The sequence below is a fragment of the Stegostoma tigrinum genome, chromosome 1 (assembly GCF_030684315.1).
Source record: "Stegostoma tigrinum isolate sSteTig4 chromosome 1, sSteTig4.hap1, whole genome shotgun sequence".
Lineage (NCBI taxonomy): Eukaryota > Metazoa > Chordata > Chondrichthyes > Orectolobiformes > Stegostomatidae > Stegostoma > Stegostoma tigrinum.
The window spans coordinates 162352539-162371503 of NC_081354.1; the positions used below are offsets into that span (position 1 = coordinate 162352539).

General features: G+C 43.1%; 1 protein-coding gene across 1 annotated transcript in view; it reads left to right on the forward strand.

Annotated features, from left to right (window-relative positions):
• Positions 1-2061: 2061 nt before the first annotated feature.
• Positions 2062-18965, forward strand: part of pstpip2 (proline-serine-threonine phosphatase interacting protein 2) — a 127102-nt gene continuing 110198 nt past the window's right edge. Inside the window, exon 1 of the mRNA XM_048547050.2 lies at positions 2062-2412. Coding sequence (XP_048403007.1) covers positions 2380-2412 — 33 coding nt within the window. The 5' untranslated portion in view covers positions 2062-2379. The remainder of the gene's footprint in view (positions 2413-18965) is intronic.

Below are 18965 nucleotides of genomic sequence, written 5' to 3' on the forward strand. Positions count from 1 at the left end.
CTCCACACCTTGGTATCTCGGATTCGCCAGCATCTGCAGCTCCTATTATCTCTGATACAAAGAAAATTTAATGCTGCCAAAGTAGCTCTCACAAACTGTTCTAACAAATAAAACAAAAAAAATCACCATTTCTACAGAAAGTTAATTATCACCTTCAGACACTCAGAAAAGTCACACGACACCAACTCAAATTGTAAAACCCAAACTAAAAATAAATGACCCATGTTGTACACATGTAAGAGAAAGAACCAAACCACAACCTAATTCCAATTGTGATTTCTCTCCACAAATGCTGCCAAAGCTGCTGAGCTTTTACAGCAATTTCTGTTTTTGTCAGCAGGTCTGGCAGCATGTGTGAACGGAAAAACAGAGGTAACGTTTTGGTTCCGGTCAACAGACCTGAAATGTTAACTCTCTTTTTTTCCTTCACAGATGCTGCCAAATCCGCTGAGTTCCTGATTTACAGCATCCACAGTTATTTCAGTTTTTATCCAGGAAAATGAGTTGTTTCAGATTCTATTGATAATCTCCCAAGCATGGTTGGACTTTGACATTTTTGTGGCCCTCATAATTTTTGCAGAGTTTGATTTTTTTGTGTTTTTAAATAGATTTCTTGTTTTCCATGTGATTGTATGCCTAATATTATTGGGTGATCCACAATTGACTAAGCAGAGAGTTATGGTGAAAAGTAGAGCACGGTGACTCAGCGGTTAGCTCTGCTGCCTCATTGCGCTAGGGATCCGGGTTCAATTCCACCCTCGGGTAACTTTGTGGAGTTTGCACATTCTCCCTAGTGTCTGCGTGGGTTTCCTCCTGGTGCTCTGGTTTCCTCCCACAGTCCAAAGATGTGCAGGTTAGGTGGATTGCCCATAGAGTTCAGGGACGTGTAGATAGGGGGATGGGTCTGGGTGGGATGCTCTGAGGGTCAGTGTGGACTTGTTGGGCCGAAGGGCCTGCTTCCACACTGTAGGGATTCTGTGATGATCTGAGATATCAGTGAAGAATACAGTGGTAACCCCTGGTGGCAAACATTGGGACCACAGCTCTTTCTGGTATATATTAACAACCCATGCTTGGGATCAGAGAGCATAATTACAAATTTTACAGTTGTATTGAAATCTGGAAACATAGTGTCAGTGAGCATGACAGTAGCACACTTCCAAAGGAGAGAAAGCCTGGCGCAACGAGCAGACAGATGGAGATTAAATTTAATGTAGATCAGTGAGAAGTGATGCATTTTGATGGATAAGTAGGTAGAGTTGTAACAGAGTGCAACTAGAAAAAGACCTTGGGGTGTACAAGTACAACTTTGACAATGACACAAGTTCAGAAGGTTCTCAAAGAAAATATTGGATCCTTATAACTTGAGGCATAATGGCTGATTTGCGGTCCCACACTCTAGAAAGAATGTCAAAGCTTCAGAGAGCATGAAGAGGAGATTTATTAAAATAGTATGATAGGAATATGGGAACACGGGTTAATGGAGAACTTAGGTAGGTTAATTGCTTTGCAGCAGAGAAGATTTGATAATGGGTGCACTGAAAGTTACAGTAATTTCTTTCCAGCAGCAATTAATTACCAGACGGCACAAATTTAAGCTAATTGGCAAAAGAACTAGAGGTGATACAAGGAAAACACTGCACACAGTTGCTACGATCTGGAATACACTGCCTGTCAGTTTGTGGAAGCGGATTCAACTGTAAATGCTTACGCAAGGAATCAGGCCCTGCCTCGACCCCACTTTAGAAACTGCTGTGGAAGGATTACCCTATTGTACTGTAGAGACTAACTTTCTTTCCATGACGTGGCTGGCCAGGAATATCACTCCATCTCAACAAAATATTTCGGCAGGAGTTATAAATTGATACTCAACCTGCTTGACCTTGCTATGAACACAATTTTCTTGGACATTAAACACTGCATGGGGATCTCGATGCTGCAGTGCTGCAAGACCTCCTGTCTCTGAATTCTAGTAGATATCACCACTTTGCAATCGGTGCATTAATTTTGAGCGCCTAACGCCTGAGTGCTGACTGGAAAACAGGAATTTGCTTCTTCGTCATTTCAGTGAACAGTAAGCATCCCAACTCAAATAGAAATAATACCACGTGGATCAATGTATTGCAGCCTCCCTGCACATCCCCGGCAGACACCAGGACCCAGAGGAATCCAATTCTGTCTGTGTGCCTTTTTGGGTGAAGGAATTAAAAACAGTCGAAGGGTGGCGAATTAGACAAATGTCTTTCAGAGCAAGCAAATCATCGACAAGACAGTAGCACTCGTGAACCTGCTGACAAGACGGAACAGGAGTTTTCAGCAGCAAGTTGCTGCTGGATTTCTGGGGATAGTGTTAACGCAGGTTTGGCATTTAATTTCAACATGAGAGAGCCACGGTTTCGGGACAACTTCTGGGTAAGTGGCTTTCGCGCTGTCTGTCTAAGGCTGTACTCATTTATCTGCTGGGAATTTGATTGGGGAGGTGGGACATGGATTTTCATCTTAAGGTGTGCTTGTGCGTCTGTTAGATTTGTGAGTGGGTAAACATTCCCAATGTATTTTGTTTTACTGAACATCGAATACAGTTTAAGTTACGTAGGTGTCCCTTGCTCGTTCTCTCTCGGCATTTCAAGCTGACTCACACCTAAAATGCTCGCAACGAATCCCCACAGGCTGGTCCTGTAAAAAAATTTGTTACCTGGAAATCTGAGACCAATATCTGAAAAATGTTTCCCGTTCTTTTGAAGTGTTGTGTCTCAAATATTAATCCACCCCTCCCCAATTCGCAGATGTTGCCCGACGTGTTAACTATATTCAGCATTTTCCTTTAACTATAGAAGATAGCAGAGTGTGAAGAAAGTAAATACACATCTTCGATCTTTATTCCAGCTCAAGTTGTAGGTGCAAACCGGTTTGTTCTTTAGGATCGGTTTTTTTCCCTCTATTATTCATTAACCGGATGAGGGTGTCACTGGCTGAGCAGCATTTATTGCCCATCCGTAATTGCCCTGAAGGCAGTTCAGAGTCAACCACATCGCTGTGGGTCTGGAGTCACATGTAGGCCATACCGGGTAAGGATGGCAGTTTCCTTCCCTCAAGGACATTAGTGAACCAGGTGGGTTTTTCCTGACAATGGACAATGAATTCACGATCGTCCTTAGACTCTTAATTCCAGATATTTTTACTGAATTCAGATTCCACCATCTGCTGCAGTGGGATTCAAACCTGTGTCCCCAGAACGTTATCTGGGTCTCTGGATTAATAGTCTTGCGATAATACCACTAGGCTATTGCCTCCCCTAGTTAAGCCACTTGAAAGGGCAATTTCAAAAGTAAAATACTGGAAATCTGACAGATAAAGGATACCACTGGAAAAACTCAGTTTGATAGTTCTGAGTTCATGTTTCTTGGCCTTTCATTTTGGAGGTAGGAGGGACGTTGATATAAGCAGACAGTGGAGTCTGATTTCATCCTGCCTCCACCAGAATTGGGTTCTGGGCAGGAAAGTGCTTTTTTTCCACCCTCTTCACCAAAGTTGCTAGCTGTCCTGGAGATACCTTGTCACTTTTTGTGGGTAACTCTTGATTAAGGAACTGAACATCAGACTATGTGGTGCCAATTGGAAACCACGTCTTGTCCTTGCTTTTGCCACGCCCCAACTACCTTTGGCCTTGGCCCTGTGATCTTGGGTCTCAGTCTTAGCCTCCTCTATGGTGCTGCTGAGTGAAATGTGCTTGGGCTGTCATTGGCCAATGTTCCCCTTCATCTTCGACTGCAAGGAAAGACCCATCATTTCTGGGTGTACATGTGGGGTTTGTGGGTTTTCCCTGTAGCTGGCTGATGAGACCCTCCATAGCCATTCCACCATTTGGCCTTCCCTGGTATTGCTGCATACACTGCGTGGAAGGAGAAATGGAGTAGATTCATTGAGGCAAAATCTCAGTTTGAGAAGCAGCTGAAAACTGAGCTGGAGCCAGAACCCCAGGTGAACTTTGCTGCTCCAGCCATTTACGTCATGATTTAATGTGGCTTGTGCCAGCATGGGATTATCGTAACTTCAGGTTTCGGCATGAGGAAAATGTTTGGTAAACTTATCTGAGACAGGAACACTTCCGGATCCACCCAGTTCACTGATGAAAGGGATGGTAGCACCATGATAAAGGATTCTATTCATCAAAGTAGGTGGTGCACTGATGATGTTTCGGTGACAACCTCAGAGAACCTCTGCTGAGGCAGTTGTAGGTGGACTGCGCAATAAACCTGCAACATCAGTGTTGTCTCACAATGCTGTCAGGAACCAATTTTAAATCTGTGAAATTGCCTGCCCCATCACCATCTGAGATAGCTGTGCTCATCCAATTCTAGCCTATCATCCCACCGTCCACCTTCCTGATCTTTTTTTGCTCCACCATTTGGTAGCGGTGTCTTCAGCTACCCAGGCCTAGCTCCATAAACCTCTCCACCTTGCTCTGCCTCACTTTGCTCCTTTATGACTTTCTCCTTGCAACCTACCTGGTCATCTGACCCACGCTCCCTCCACCACGTTGTTCTGTGTCATATTTGGTTTCAGAAGGCAACTGCAAAGTGCCTTAAAGAGCATGGGACTTTTATGTTGAGGTTATCGCATAAATAGAAGATGTTGTTGTGATGCATAGCATCTTTTCTCTTGCTTCCACATGCAAACAACAATCTGATGGTAGAGAACAGCTCTGTGAAAGTGAAACTATTACGAATTCTCAGAAACACTTCTCAGAGACAGGTTGAACTGGTTTTGGGATGCAGTGGGTGGAGGGGAAGAGCTGGGCTGGTTGTGTGGTGCAGTGGGGGCAGGGGACGAACTGGGCTGGTTTAGGGATGCGGTGGGGGAAGGGGAGATTTTGAAACTGGTGAAGTCCACATTGATACCATTAGGCTGCAGGGTTCCCAGGCGGAATATGAGTTGCTGTTCCTGCAACCTTCGAGTGGCATCATTGTGGCACTGCAGGAGGCCCATGATGGACATGTCATCTAGAGAATGGGAGGGGGAGTGGAAATGGTTTGCGACTGGGAGGTGCAGTTGTTTGTTGCGGACTGAGCGGAGGTGTTCTGCAAAGCGGTCTCCAAGCCTCCGCTTCCTTTCCCTCCGTGACTCCCTTGTTCGCTCCACACTGCCCTCCAACCCCACCACACCCGGCACCTTCCCCTGCAACCGCAGGAAATGCTACACTTGCCCCCACACCTCCTCCCTCACCCCTATCCCAGGCACCAAGATGACATTCCACATTAAGCAGAGGTTCACCTGCACATCTGCCAATGTGGTATACTGCATCCACTGTACCCGGTGTGGCCTCCTCTACATTGTGGAAACCAAGCGGAGGCTTGCAGACCTCTTTGCAGAACACCTACACTCTGTTCGCAACAAACAACTGCACCTCCCAGTCGCGAACCATTTCAATTTCCCCCCCCAAACTCCTCGGACGACATGTCTATCCTGGGCCTCCTGCATTACCACAATGATGCCACCTGAAAGATGCAGGAACAGCATCTCGTATTTAGCTTGGGAACCCTGCAGCCCAAGGGTATCAATGTGGACTTCACAAGCTTCAAAATCTCCCCTCCCCTTACTGCATCCCAAAACCAACCCAGCTAGCCCCTGCCTCCCTAACCATTCCTCCCACATCAAGCCCCACCCCCATCCCCTAACCACTAACCTCATCCTGCCCCCCCGACCTGTCCGACCTCCCTGGACTGACCTATCGCCCCTAACTCCTCACCTACATTCACCTTCACTGGCTCTAACCCTGCATCTTTGACCTGTCTGTTTCCTCTCACTCTATCTTCTCCTTTATCCATCTTCTATCCGCCTCCCCCGTCTCCCTATTTATTTCAGAACCCCCTTCCCCTACCCCAATTCTGAAGAAGCGTCCTGACCCAAAACATCATACTTTCCTGCTCCTCTGATGCTGCTTAGCCTGCTGTGTTCATCCAGCTTCATACCATGTTATCTCAGATTCTCCAGCATCGCCAGTTTATACTACCTCTGTGACAAAAACCCAGTTCGCTTCCCCATTTTCTTTCCTAATCTTTGTCTCAGGATTTACGTGCAGTAGAATTTGGGCTTGATGTGTGGTTACAATTGTGTGCAGATGGTAAAGCTGCAGAAATTATTGCATTTTTTGTAGAAGAACAAATCTTGCTCAGTGGTCACTCTGTGCTAGTGGTACCAATTGATTGGACGCACATGGAATAGTGTAGGTTAGATGGGCTTGAGATCGGTATAACAGGTCGGCACAACATCGAGGGCCGAAGGGCCTGTACTGTGCTGTAATGTTCTATGTTCTATGTTCTATCTATGTATTCTTGTGGCTACCGTAGTTTGGGCAAGTGCTTAAAAGACGAATGAAAATATACAGTGAAGAATGTGTCCAAAAAACAATTTTATGAAAAGTTATTGGGATGTTTTAAGGACATAGTGAAGTGTTACACAAATACCATTTTGTTTCTTTTCAAGAGTTGAAAAGGAATGATGCAAAAATGTAAACAGTAAAATTATATGACTGGTTGGCTTCCACCATTATTAACTGCTCCCCTCGAGGAATTTTCCGCAACAACATCACTCTTCAAACTAGCTTAAGATTCACATCATTTCTTGTTGTACACACTGCGGGAGAACTCCATTTCACATGCATCCCGCAAGCAAATATGCAGCTCTTTGAGGAACTCAGAGATATATCCTGACCTTTGGGTGGGCTCCTCATCAAACATTGCTTTGACCCATTCACAGCAACATTAAAAAGTAATCTGTATGCAGAAAGCAACAACTACGGGGACACAGGCTTTTTATTTCAATTTGTTTTGCTGGATTTTGTTCGGAACCACTTTTGTATCACACTGAAGCTGGTGTGAAAAATGTGCTTCACAGAGTTCAGGCAAACAAGTAAAGCTTTAAGCAAAAGTTCTGGGAGTGGCTCCCAATGTGCTAACTTTCACTCTACTCCAGAGCGTCTGTTTTTAAGAGCTGAGCAAACTTTCCATTTATATGTTAAAGCCTCATGGCGCCCTGAGATCACCTTAAAATACTTAACTGCAATCTGGAGCTGGCTTTCACGATGGCCCAGTGGCAGTATTTTCACATTCTATATGGTGTAACATAAGGGAATGTATTTGCTGACACAAACAGAAAGAAAATCTCTAAACTAAGCAATAATGAGGCAAACCCAATCCTTCTACTCGGGTCATATGTTTCCAATGTTAAGCTCAGCAATGGATCCTCTTGGTAATGTAAAGATGAGCAGACCGGATTACAAGACATATGGTAGAAGAAAACGCATAAATATCAGCACAGACCACTTGGGCTGAACAGCTTGTTTTCGTGTTGTAAGCTGAATGTAATAGCACAGGTTTTGTATACCTCACATCCTTGTCTCATGGTTGGTTCTCAGCGACTAGATAAAAGAGCTGGCTGTTAATGGGGAACCATTAGAGGCTGATGTTGGCTTCACGGAAGGGCAGATCCATTTCACCCATCTATTTACCATGTGGTAATGGCAGGTATTTCATCCTGGATGATATTGCAACATTTGCATGTTCTGGTTTCCATATGAAGTTAGATGTGTTGAATGATTAGCACAGCATTGGTGTGAAGTTCCACTTAGCAACAGGTGTGATATTGGCACATGGTGTGTCAAACAAGGAACCATCATGTTCCTGCGTTCTACCAGAATAACTGCTGTTTCAGGAAATTTCGGTGTCATGACTACAGCAATCCAATATGGTACAAGTTGTGACAGGTTTTGTCCTACAAATTTTGGACCATTGATCCACTTAGCTTTTGAGTATTGCCGGTTACTCCATCCAAAATAACAAGCTGTCTGTCACAGACCCATTGCATGTCAGGAGCTTACCTTTCCATGAGGAAAATGTGGCATCTCTGGGAGTTGCAAAGAACGAGAGTGTATTCCCTTGAGGATCACTGTCAATCCCGTATGCATCAGTGAGTGCCACACTGAAGTTGGATTGTGTGAGACTGAGACCCTAAGAATTGCTACAGTGCAGAAAGAGGGCTTTTGGCCCATTGAGTCTGCACTAATCCACTCCATAAAGTAAGTTAATTATTTTTATTACACTGCTGTATCCAAGAATTGTGCCTTGGCACTTATATCTAGGGTGTCACCATAGGAAGGCAGATATTGTAAAAGATTTTTCACTGATTTCTACAATGAAGTACATGTGACAATTAAAAAGATACTGTATATTCTATTCCACCCAATCCCCATAACTCCGCATTTCCCATGGCCAATCTACCTAGCCCTCACATCTTTGGACTGTGGGAGAAAGCTGGAGAATCCAGAGAAACCCTGCACAGATACAGGGAGAACGTAACAGTCACCCATGGCTGGAATCAAACCCAGGTCCCTGGCACTGAAGCAGCAATGCTAATCACTGTGCCACCCCAATTATATGTGAGTTGGATTACATTAAAGTGATAGAATGCTAATTCTAAAGTATATATCTATAGAAGAAGGATAAAATTTGGAGAATTTGGGCTAACTTTAGTTAGGAACAACATAAAGACTGTTAACTTAACTGAAACAACATAGGATAGATGAAATTTGGGCTCAGAAGCAGAGCATTTAGTCCCATTGGCCTGTGCTGGTAATAGTCCATGCATTCTACTCCCATTTATCTAGTTTCCTTTTGAAGCATCGAAGCTGTTTGCATTAACCACTTCCTGTTGTACTGAGTTCCACATTCTAACAACTCACTGAATAAAGAAATTTTTCCAGAGATCCTTATTGCAATTTTGTACTCAGTTTATGAAATGAAGCAGTATAAACATGTTCTCTCACAATTAGATGCACTCTCTCTGTATCTATAATGTCTAACCCATACATCATGACTATATTAGGTCACTTCTCTTCCCTATAGAAAACAGCCTAACCTGTTAAATGTTTTCTCATAGCTGTAAAATTCAGTTCTTGTAATGTTTACCCCAATGTTTCTAAGTCTTGCTAGTGGCACAGAGACCAGAATTATATGGAATACAGTATGTGCATGTTTAACGTAACTCCAGTACTTTTAAATTTCATACCACAAATAAATTTAAGTGCTTTGTGTTTTCGGCTGCTTGCAATGGTGTATTTAACACTTTGATTAACCATACCACTCTTGCCTGTAAATACTGACCTTGCCAATGGCAACCAAATCCAATGAAGGAAAAAAAACCTTTTTTATTTTCCAAGATATTTCTCTATTATAACCCACCAAAGTCCATCCCTTGCAAATTTTCTTTTGTTTTGTTAGATCCAGCAGTTTGGTATCAGCTACAAATTCTGAAATTCAGTTACTTGTTCTTAATTTACATCATTAATTTGAATCTATGATTGACAATGGCACCAGCACTGAGAAGCTTTCTTTGTGGCACAGTGGTAATATCCCTGTCCCTGGAATGGGAGGCCCAGGGCCGGTCTCACCTGCTCCAGAGGTGTGTAATAATATATCTGAACAGGTTGATTAGAACAAATCAGAGCACGTTCTGTCTTCCAGTACCAACCAATAGGGACAAGTCTACTACCACTAAACCTGAAAGACTGACACACCTAAAGAAGTTTCCCCATTTAAGGTCCTCTTGTGGCTCCATGATAGTTTCCCTACCCCTGGACTGAGAGGCCCAGGTTCAAGATCCTCCTGCTCTAAAGGTGTGAAATAGCATCTCTGAGCGTGTTGGTTAGGAAAATAGGTTTCTAAAAAAATCTACCGCCACTGATCTTTCTGAAGCAGTGCTTTCCATGATGCTTCAAACTGACTGACTGTGCTGTAGTCTCTGCTTTCAGAATTTTGGTCACATTACTATGCATTCAGCTGTATATCTGAGGGCTCTAAATGACCTCAAATCTTAGTTATGAGCCCACTGTTTTGTCAAAAAAATCCAAGTATGGGACCTCTACTACATTACCTTTATCAACACTGTGCAGTTCATCAAAGAAGTCAGTCGAGTTGGTGAAGCATAACTTAGCATCTTGGAATCTATGCTGGCTATTTTGTTGTATTTTCGGCCCCTAAGTGGTTCTTCTACCAACTCTTTAGCTGCAGGGCTCAGGCATTCCAATACCTTGCTAGCACTGATATTAACATGACTGATTTGTGATACCAAGTTTATATTTTGTCCCTTTAATTTAGATTAAAAACACTTCTTCAATTTTGCAGTCTGACCTTTTTGAGAAAAAGGCTCCATTTTGATACTATTTCAGTGCGTGAACCAGCTTTGAACACTTCTTGTACATGAATAGATAAACCCATTGGCTTCTTCACAGCTCCTACATTCTTTCAACTTTCTGTCATCAGCCAAGTTAGAAAGTTGTGTATTCTTTCATTAAAGTCTCAGTTATTAAGTATAGAGTGAAAACTTGATACAAATTCCTTGATGTACTTTTTCAAAGTAGTTTAAAGTGAGTGAACATGTGTTCAAGTAACATGCTGTTTGTGCACACAGCAAGAAAACTAGGCTGCCGCCCTGTTTATTTGCTCTCTACATGAAAGTTCAAGGCATTCTGTGACATTTTTATAATGTTTGGATTTAGTAGAAGTTTGTTTGCCAATGATTAACTTAATCGTGAAAATGAAAACTTAAAGACCAGTTGTCCATGGGAATGTGGTTTTCCAAAATTTCCATAACTTTAGCTTTTACACTGATTTCTGTTGAGTTAGAAATTTCCCTAGTGGCTTGCAATTTGATTGATTGTCTGTGATCCCAGAGTTACAGCACTGCTCAGTACAATGTTGCTGAAGTTACCACATGCTAGAATCTGATCTTTTCAACTGTTGTCACTTCTGCAAAGGACACAAATGTGGCTTATTGTTTGGAGGAGGGGTCAGGGACATCTGTTAGTCTCTGGGTAACCTGGAAATATGGAGGCTCAGCCAAATTTAATAGTAGGACATCATTGAAATTCTTAATATCTGTATTCTCTGGCTGCTTGAGGGGCAGGATGACTGACAAGTTGGAAAGACTTTGCTATAAGGCAGCAGACAGAACTGCTAGGGATGGTCCCTGGTCTCAAAGCAACGTAGAAAATGCATTTTCCCCTTCTTGGTTTGGTATCACATGCTGCGTTTTAACTGCCAGGTTTCTTGACTGCTAGGAAATGCAGTCTGAAACCATTAAGCCCAAATTGATAATAACACCCAAACCTTAGGTATTAGTAATGCTGTCTGTCCAGTGTTATTTGACCCATACAAAACCACTCTAGATAAACTGGAAGTAAGCACAACTACATTAGCATGGGTTTCCTATTATTAACAGGCTACATACTAACACCCCTGGCAATATCGTGTCTAGCTGAGAGTTGGATTAAAATTGCCCCTCTTGAAACAGCAGTTCAAGAAGGCAACTCACCACCACCTTCTCAAGGGCAACTAGGGATGGGCAATTAATGCTGGCTTAGTTAAAGATACTTGATTTGTGCCTGATGCAAGCCATTCCTTAATTTTGCCAAAGGCCTTATGGATAGGAACATAGGAACAGGAGTAAGCCATTCAGCTCCTCTAGCTTGTTCCAACATTCAATGAGCTCATGGCTGATCAGTGGCCTAACTCCATATGCTAGCCTTTGGTTCATATCCCTCAATTCCTTTGCTTAATAAAAAGGTATCTAGCTCAGATTTAAAATTAACACCTGACCTTGCATCTACTGCTGCTTGCAGAAGAGTTCCAAATATCTACCACTCTTTGTGTTTGGAAATGCTTCCTAACATCCCAGGCACATATTCTCAGACTATGCCCCCTAGTTATAGAATCCTCAACTAGTGGAAATAGTTTATCTGTATCTACCCCATCTTTTCCGGTTAATATCTTTAATGCTTCGATCAGGTCACCCCTTAACCTTCTAAATTCTAGAGAAAACAGGCCAAATTTGCTTAATTTCTCCTTGTAACTTAATCCCTGACGTCATTCTTGTGCTCCCCTCTTCCTTAGGTGTGGTGCCCAGATCTGCTCTGTCCTCTGCTAACTTAATATTTCAAAGCAGAAGGAGAGGACAGTCAGCCATTTGGCTAGTCTGTGGTTCAGACTACTGCCAACAACTTAGATCTGTTCTGGCAACATCTGTGGAGAGAAATATAGAGTTAACGTTTCGAGTTCACTGATCCTTTTTTGGGACTCTGCTGAGTTTCTCCAGCACTTTGGCTTCTTTTCACTGTTTCAGATCTTCAGCATCTGCAGTTCCCTGTTTTATTTTAGCTTAGGTTTGAATCTTGTTTCGCTTGAGGTAGACGCAGGATCTGAGCGTGAAAGCCAGTGGCAAGTTACTGCTGACACAGACTGTCAAGAAAACTCCCCCAAATGAGGCATTAGCAGCTCAAGTGCCGAGGAGCAGCCTTTAGATTGCGCTCATATGATGATAATGAAAGAACTGGTCATTTGAGTATATTGCACACAAGCATCCTTCACCTCTTCCTATAACAGCAGGTGAATTAATCCTTGATCCTAAAGGAAAAGGGAACATCCATGCTTGGAAAAGCTGAATGGCCGCTACAATGCTGAGACCACAAAATACAATGTGTGTTGCTCCCCAGTGACTAAATTAAATCCACTTTTATTACAGTTTATCCCAGATTTTCAGTTAGTGTTTTTGCTTCACCTGAAGGTATGGCTAAATGAAGATAACTCAGCAGGTTTATATGTATGTTATACTACAAATGAGATTAACTAATCAGCACATTCTTCATTGCTGCTTGTTCAAATTGTAACTCCAAATGTCACTGGACTTGCCAGGAAGCGCCGACAAGCAGTCTTTTTATTAAAGACAAGTCGCCATTCTGAAATATATGTCTGCAACACTTAATTGAACCTGAAGCTAATTATATGAAATAAAGTAGGTGGGGTGGGTGTGGGGTTTGGTGGATCGGAAGAATTTCTGCTTGGATGAGTTTTTAAATGCTATTTTTCGTATCAAAAGCAAATGTGTGATTCAGAAGGCAATTGCAGCATTGATTCAATGCCATGACTGCCGATTAGAGTCAATGAACAGCAACATGTTGCAACATTAACATGTTGTTGTAAGTCGCTGGGTCAAAATCCTGGAATTCTCTCCCTAAGGACGTTGTGGGTCTACCTACAACATGTGGACTGCAGCAGTTCAAGAAAGCAGCTCACCACCACCTTCTCAAGGGGAACTAGGAATGGGCAACAAATGTTGGTCAGCCAGCGACACCCACATGCCATGAGTCAATAAATTATCAAAAGAACCTCCCGTTATTTGATGTTAGAAAAAAACTAATCCTGCTGTGTGAATAAAAATTAAAACAAAAAGCCGCCTACCTCTGCTATGACAGTAAATAATCATTTACAGTTTAAACTGTGTAACTTTTGAATGAGGCCACCTTGGTGAAACTGCCAGCCAAGGCAAAGTTCCATAATAACTTATGTCCTTAGTTTGTTTCACCCACTTGTTGTAAGAAAGCCCCTGGTGGAAGAGGGCATTTGTTCGAAACTATCTGTTATTTTGCCAGATTGGAGGATTGTAATGCCAATCCTATTTTAGTCTGACTATAAGATATAGGTGCAGAATTAGACCATTCGGCCCATTAATCTGCTATGCCATTCAATCATGGCTGTTATGTTTCTCCATCCCATTCTCCTGCCTCTCTCTGCAACCCTTGATCCTTTAACCAATCAAGAACTAACTACCTCTCTTTAAATACTTGCAGTGACTTGGCCTCCACAGCCCTCTGTGACAAGTTCCACAGATTCACCACTCTCTGGCTGAAGAAATTGCTCTTCACTTCAGTTCTAAATGGTCATCCCTTCAACCTGAGTCTTTGCCTTTGGTCCCTGGTCTCTCCTGCTAGTGGAAACATCTTCATGTCCACTCTGTCCAGGCCTCTCAGTCTTCTGTGAGCTTCAATGAGATGCCCCCTCATTCTTCTGAACTCCATCGAGTGCAGACCCAAAGTCATCAACCACTCCTCACAAGACAAGTCCTTCCTCCGCAGGATTATTTTTGTGAACCATCTGCAGACCCCTCCAATTCCAGCACATGCTTCCTTAGATACAGGGGTCCAAAACTGTTCTCAATGTTCCAAATGCAGTCTGGTTGGAGCCTTACATAACCTCATAGAACATCCCTGCTCTTGTATTCCACCTCTCTAGAAATGAATGCTAACCTTGCAGTTGCCTTCCTGACTGGATGTTAACCTGAAGAGAATCCTAAGCCAGGTTACCAAAGCTTTTCCCCATTTAAAAAAGATGGTCTATACCGCTATACATTGCAGCAAAATGTATACATAAGGAGCCAAAAGGAGAGGTTGGACAAACATAGGATTATTTTCATTAGAGCTTCGAAGGCTGAGAGGTGACCTGATAGAAGTGTATAAAATTATGAGAGGCGTGGATAGGGTGGATAGTCAGGGTCTTTTTCCCTGGATAGAAACATCAGGAAGGTTTAAGTTGAAAGGGACAACATCTAAAGTCAAGGTTTTTTTCTCATTGGGTTGTTAGTGCTTGGAACATGCAGCCAGGAAAGGTGACAGAAGCAGATATGATAGCAAAGTTTATAGACGTGTTTTTTATCAGACACATGAACAGGCTGAATTTGGAGGAATATGGACCATGTGCAGACAGATGAGATTATTTTAGAATAGCATCAGGGTCGGCACATACATGGTGGGCCGAAGGGCCTGTTCATGTGCTGTACTGTCCTGCGTTCTCTGTTCTATAACCTTGCAGTGCAGTCCATCTGCCACTTCTTTGCTCACTTCCCAGCCTGCCCAAGACCTTCTGCAGCTTGTCTGCCTCCTGAAAACTACCTGTCCCTCCACCAACCTTCATGTCATCTGTAAGTAATGCCCTCAGTTAATTTGCCCTTACGGCCCTAAAACTGACTCCTGCAGAACTCAAGGTACAAAGTACAAAGTACAAAGAAAATTACAGCACAGGAATAGGCCTTTCAGCCCTCCAAGCCTCCAGTGGCCCAGATCCGATGTCCAAACCTGTCGCCTATTTTCCAAGATATCAGGAACTGCAGATGCTGGAGAATCTGAGATAACAAGGTGTAGAGCTGGATGAACACAGCAGGCCAAGCAGCATTAGAGGAGCAGGAAGGCTGACGTTTCGGGCCTAGACCCTTCTTCAGAAATGGCCCTAGGCCCAGAACGTCAGCCGTCCTGCTCCTCTGATGCTGTTTGGCCTGCTGTGTTCATCCAGCTCTACGCCTATTTTCCAAGGATCTGTATCCCTCTGCTCCCTGCGCATTCACGTATCTGTCTCGATATATCTTAAATGACGCTATTGTTCCCACCTCTACCACCTCCGCTGGCAACGCGTTCCAGGCGCCCACCACCCTCTGTGCAAAGAACTTTCCATGCATATCTCCCTTAAACTTTCCTCCTCTCACCTTGAAATTGTTACCCCTAGTAATTGAGTCCCCCACTCTGGGGAAAAAGCTTCTTGCTATCCACCCTGCCTATACCTCTCATGATTTTGTAGGCCTCAATCAGGTCCTCCGTCAATCTCCTGAGATGCTGCTTGGCCTGCTGTGTTCATCCAGCCTCACATTTTATTACCTCCGTCAATCTCCATCTTTCTAATGTAAATAATTCTAATCTACTCAACCTCTCTTCATAGCTATCACCCTCCATACCAGGCAACATCCTGGTGAATCTCCTCTGCACCCTCTCCAAAGCATCCACTTCCTTTTGGTAATGTGGGACCAGAATTGTACGCAGTATTCCAAATGTGATCGAACCAAAGTCCTATACAACTGTAACATGACCTGCCAACTCTTGTACTCAATACCCCATCCGATGAAGGAAAGCATGCCATATGCCTTCTTGACCAGTCTATCCACCTGCATTGCCACTTCAGGGAACAATGGACCTGAACACCCAGATCTGTCTGTGCATCAATTTTACCCAGGGCTTTTCCATTTACTGTATAGTTCGCTCCACTAGTCACTGACTGCTGTCCTGAAAAGAAATTTTTTATCCCTATTCTCTGCTTTCTGCCATTCTGCCAATCCTCTATCCATGCCAGTACCTTGCTCTTAACACCATGGGCTCTTACCTTAGTTAGCAGCCTAGTGCATGGCAGTTTGTCAAAGATCATATGGAAATCCAAATAGACCACATCCACTGGTTTTCCTTTGTCTAATCTGAGCATTACCTCCTTAAAGAATTCTAACAGATTTGTCAGGCATGACCTCCCGTAAATGAAACTGTGCTGATTCAGCCCTATTTTACCATGCGCTTCCAAGTAACTCCATAATCTCATCTTTCATAATAGACCCTGAAATCTTACCCAATGACTGAGGTCAGGCTAACTGGCTTATCATTTCCAGTCTTCTGCTTCCCTCCCTCCTTAAACTAAGTATATTACAACAGTCATTTTCCAGTTCTCTGGGACCTCCCTGACTCCATTAATTCCTGAAAGATCACCACCAATGCTTCCACAATCTCCTCAGCTGCCTCCTTCAGAACTGTGGGATGTAGTCCATCTGGTCGAGGTGATTTATCCACCTTTAGACCTTTCACCTATCCCAGCACCTTCTCCTTAGTGATGGCCACGACACTCACCTCTGCCCCCTGACTCTCTTGAAGTCCTGGTATGCTGCTGGTGTCTTCCATGATGAAGTCTGATGCAAAGTGCTTATTCCTCTTTATTCCATTTCTTTTTGCCCATTACTAATCCTGCAACCTCATTTCCCAGCTTGTCTCTCTTACCTTTTTATATATATCTGAGAACACCCTTGCAGTCTCCTTCCATATTACTAGCTAGCTTACCCTCATATTTCATTTTCTCCTCCCTTGGTGCTTTCGTAGTTGACCACTAAAGGTATGGCTAAATTAATATAACAGTCCTCTGCTGGTTTTAAAATGCTTTCTGATTCTCTGGCTTCCCACTATTGTTTCAAACAAGGTGGTCTTCTTTATTTCACTTATACCAATGTGTACTCCCCAGGCTTTCATACACGACTCTTATCTACTTTCACTCTCTATTATTAGCATTCAGACAATCCAAAAAAATGTGTCCAAGCTGAGTTTGTTGTGTAGAAAGTCCTGCTTGACTATTGGCCTTAACTGTAAATTGGGCAGCAAGAAAACTTGCAGTTTGATATGAGGCCAAGTTTCCAACTGTGTAAAGGTAACATGCCAAACCATGATCTACCCCACAGTGAGAACAAATCTGGGTAGACAATCTGGAAACTGCGCAAGTAACATGTTCGTTTTCTTTTGAGACAAATAGATATCTTGCCTTGGCAAAGACAGTAGGATTCTTACAAGTAAGCTAGGTGCATATAACATGGAGAAATCTGAGATGTTTCTCAACCTAGCATCATGCACACTAGCAATGTAACTGTTTAACAGAGGCCAGTCTGGCCACCTGTGAGAAATTGGCTTGCTGGCAATCAGAGATGTTAGAACTCAACCCTGGAGCAAATAGATCTTGAGTCTGTGTCTTCTTGTCTAGGGGAAGATACTTTGTTTTTTAAGGCTTTGGACGATGAAGAGAAGGTAAAATCATTGACTGTTGGGTACTGAATTCTTTCATCCATGAATTCTTAGAATCATAGTTTTTATAGCATGGAAAATGGTCCTTCAGTCCATCGTGTCCATGCTGATCAAAAAGTCTCTACTCTAATTCTGTTGTCCACTACTTCACCCATAGGCTCATGTGCTCATCTAAATACTTAAATGCCTTGATGTTCCTGCCTCTACCATCCTTTCAGTTATGAGTTCCAGATTTCCATTACCTTCCAGGTTAAAAAAAAGTCCTCAAATCCCCTCAATGCCCTGCTCCTTACAATAAAACTGTGACCCTTGCTTATTGACCCCTCTATGAAGGGGAAGATTCTGCTTTTCTACCCTATTTATGTCCCTCAGAACTTTGTCCACCTCAGTTTGGTTCCCCCCCTCTGATTCATTTATTGTCACATGTTCTAAGTAACTGAAAAGCTTTGTCTACGAGCAGTGTAGGCAGATCACAGTAAGCAAGGATGTACAGATCAGAGGTTGTAAGAAATACATGTTACAATACACAGAGGGTGTACAGATGGCAAGATCAACGTTAACAACATCAGCATTATTTGACGCTAAAGACTCCATACATCAGTCTAATAACAGCCAGGAAGAAGTTGTTCTTGAACCTGCTGGTGCGTACGTTCAGGCTTCTGTATCTTCTGCCTGACAGGGTGTGATGGGTCTTTGATTTTGACAGCCTTTCTGTGGCAGTGGGCCATGCAAATAGAGTCCATGGATCGAACGTTGACTTCTGTGATGGTCTGGGCTGTGCACATCACCTTCTGCATTTTCTTACAGTCCTGGGCAGAGCAGTTACCATACCAGGCCTTTATGCACCCAGACAGTATACTTTCAATGGTGCATCTGTAGAAGTTGGTGAGGGTCCTTATGGACATGCCAAATTCCCTGACCTGCCTGAGGAAGAGGAGACATTATTTTGCCTTCTTGACTGTCGTGGGAAGTCCAGGTCAAGTTGCCAATTATCATCACTCCAAGGAACCTACCACTTTGGCTCTAAGGAAAACAAGTTCCTTGTCCCTCTTCTTTGAGAGCCGCTTACCTTTAATCTCTTCCACTGCACCAGTAGCTAGGACAGAAAAGTAGATACAACTCATCTGGTGAGCGTGATGAGGAGGATTGTGTAAGGATTGGAGAAAGTGTAACTGTGGATTGATAAAAGGGGAGGTGCAGATGCAGATAAAAAGTGAAAGCATAGGTGCTGTTAGTTTAATTGGATGTTAGGAGTGATGCAAGTGTGTATTTGACAAAGCAAAGTGAAGGTGACATTTACATCACAGAATGTAATAGATCATAACTCTCTGACCTGAGAGGGTCAATAAACTGCTTCCCGCACTGTGTATGGAATCTGAGTGACTCACTCCTGCATCTAATCATCTTGGGCATCTCCAGTCATGCCTTATGTTATGTGATATCTGCAAATTTCTTTTCTGTTGGCGAACAGCATGTCTCTTCTCTT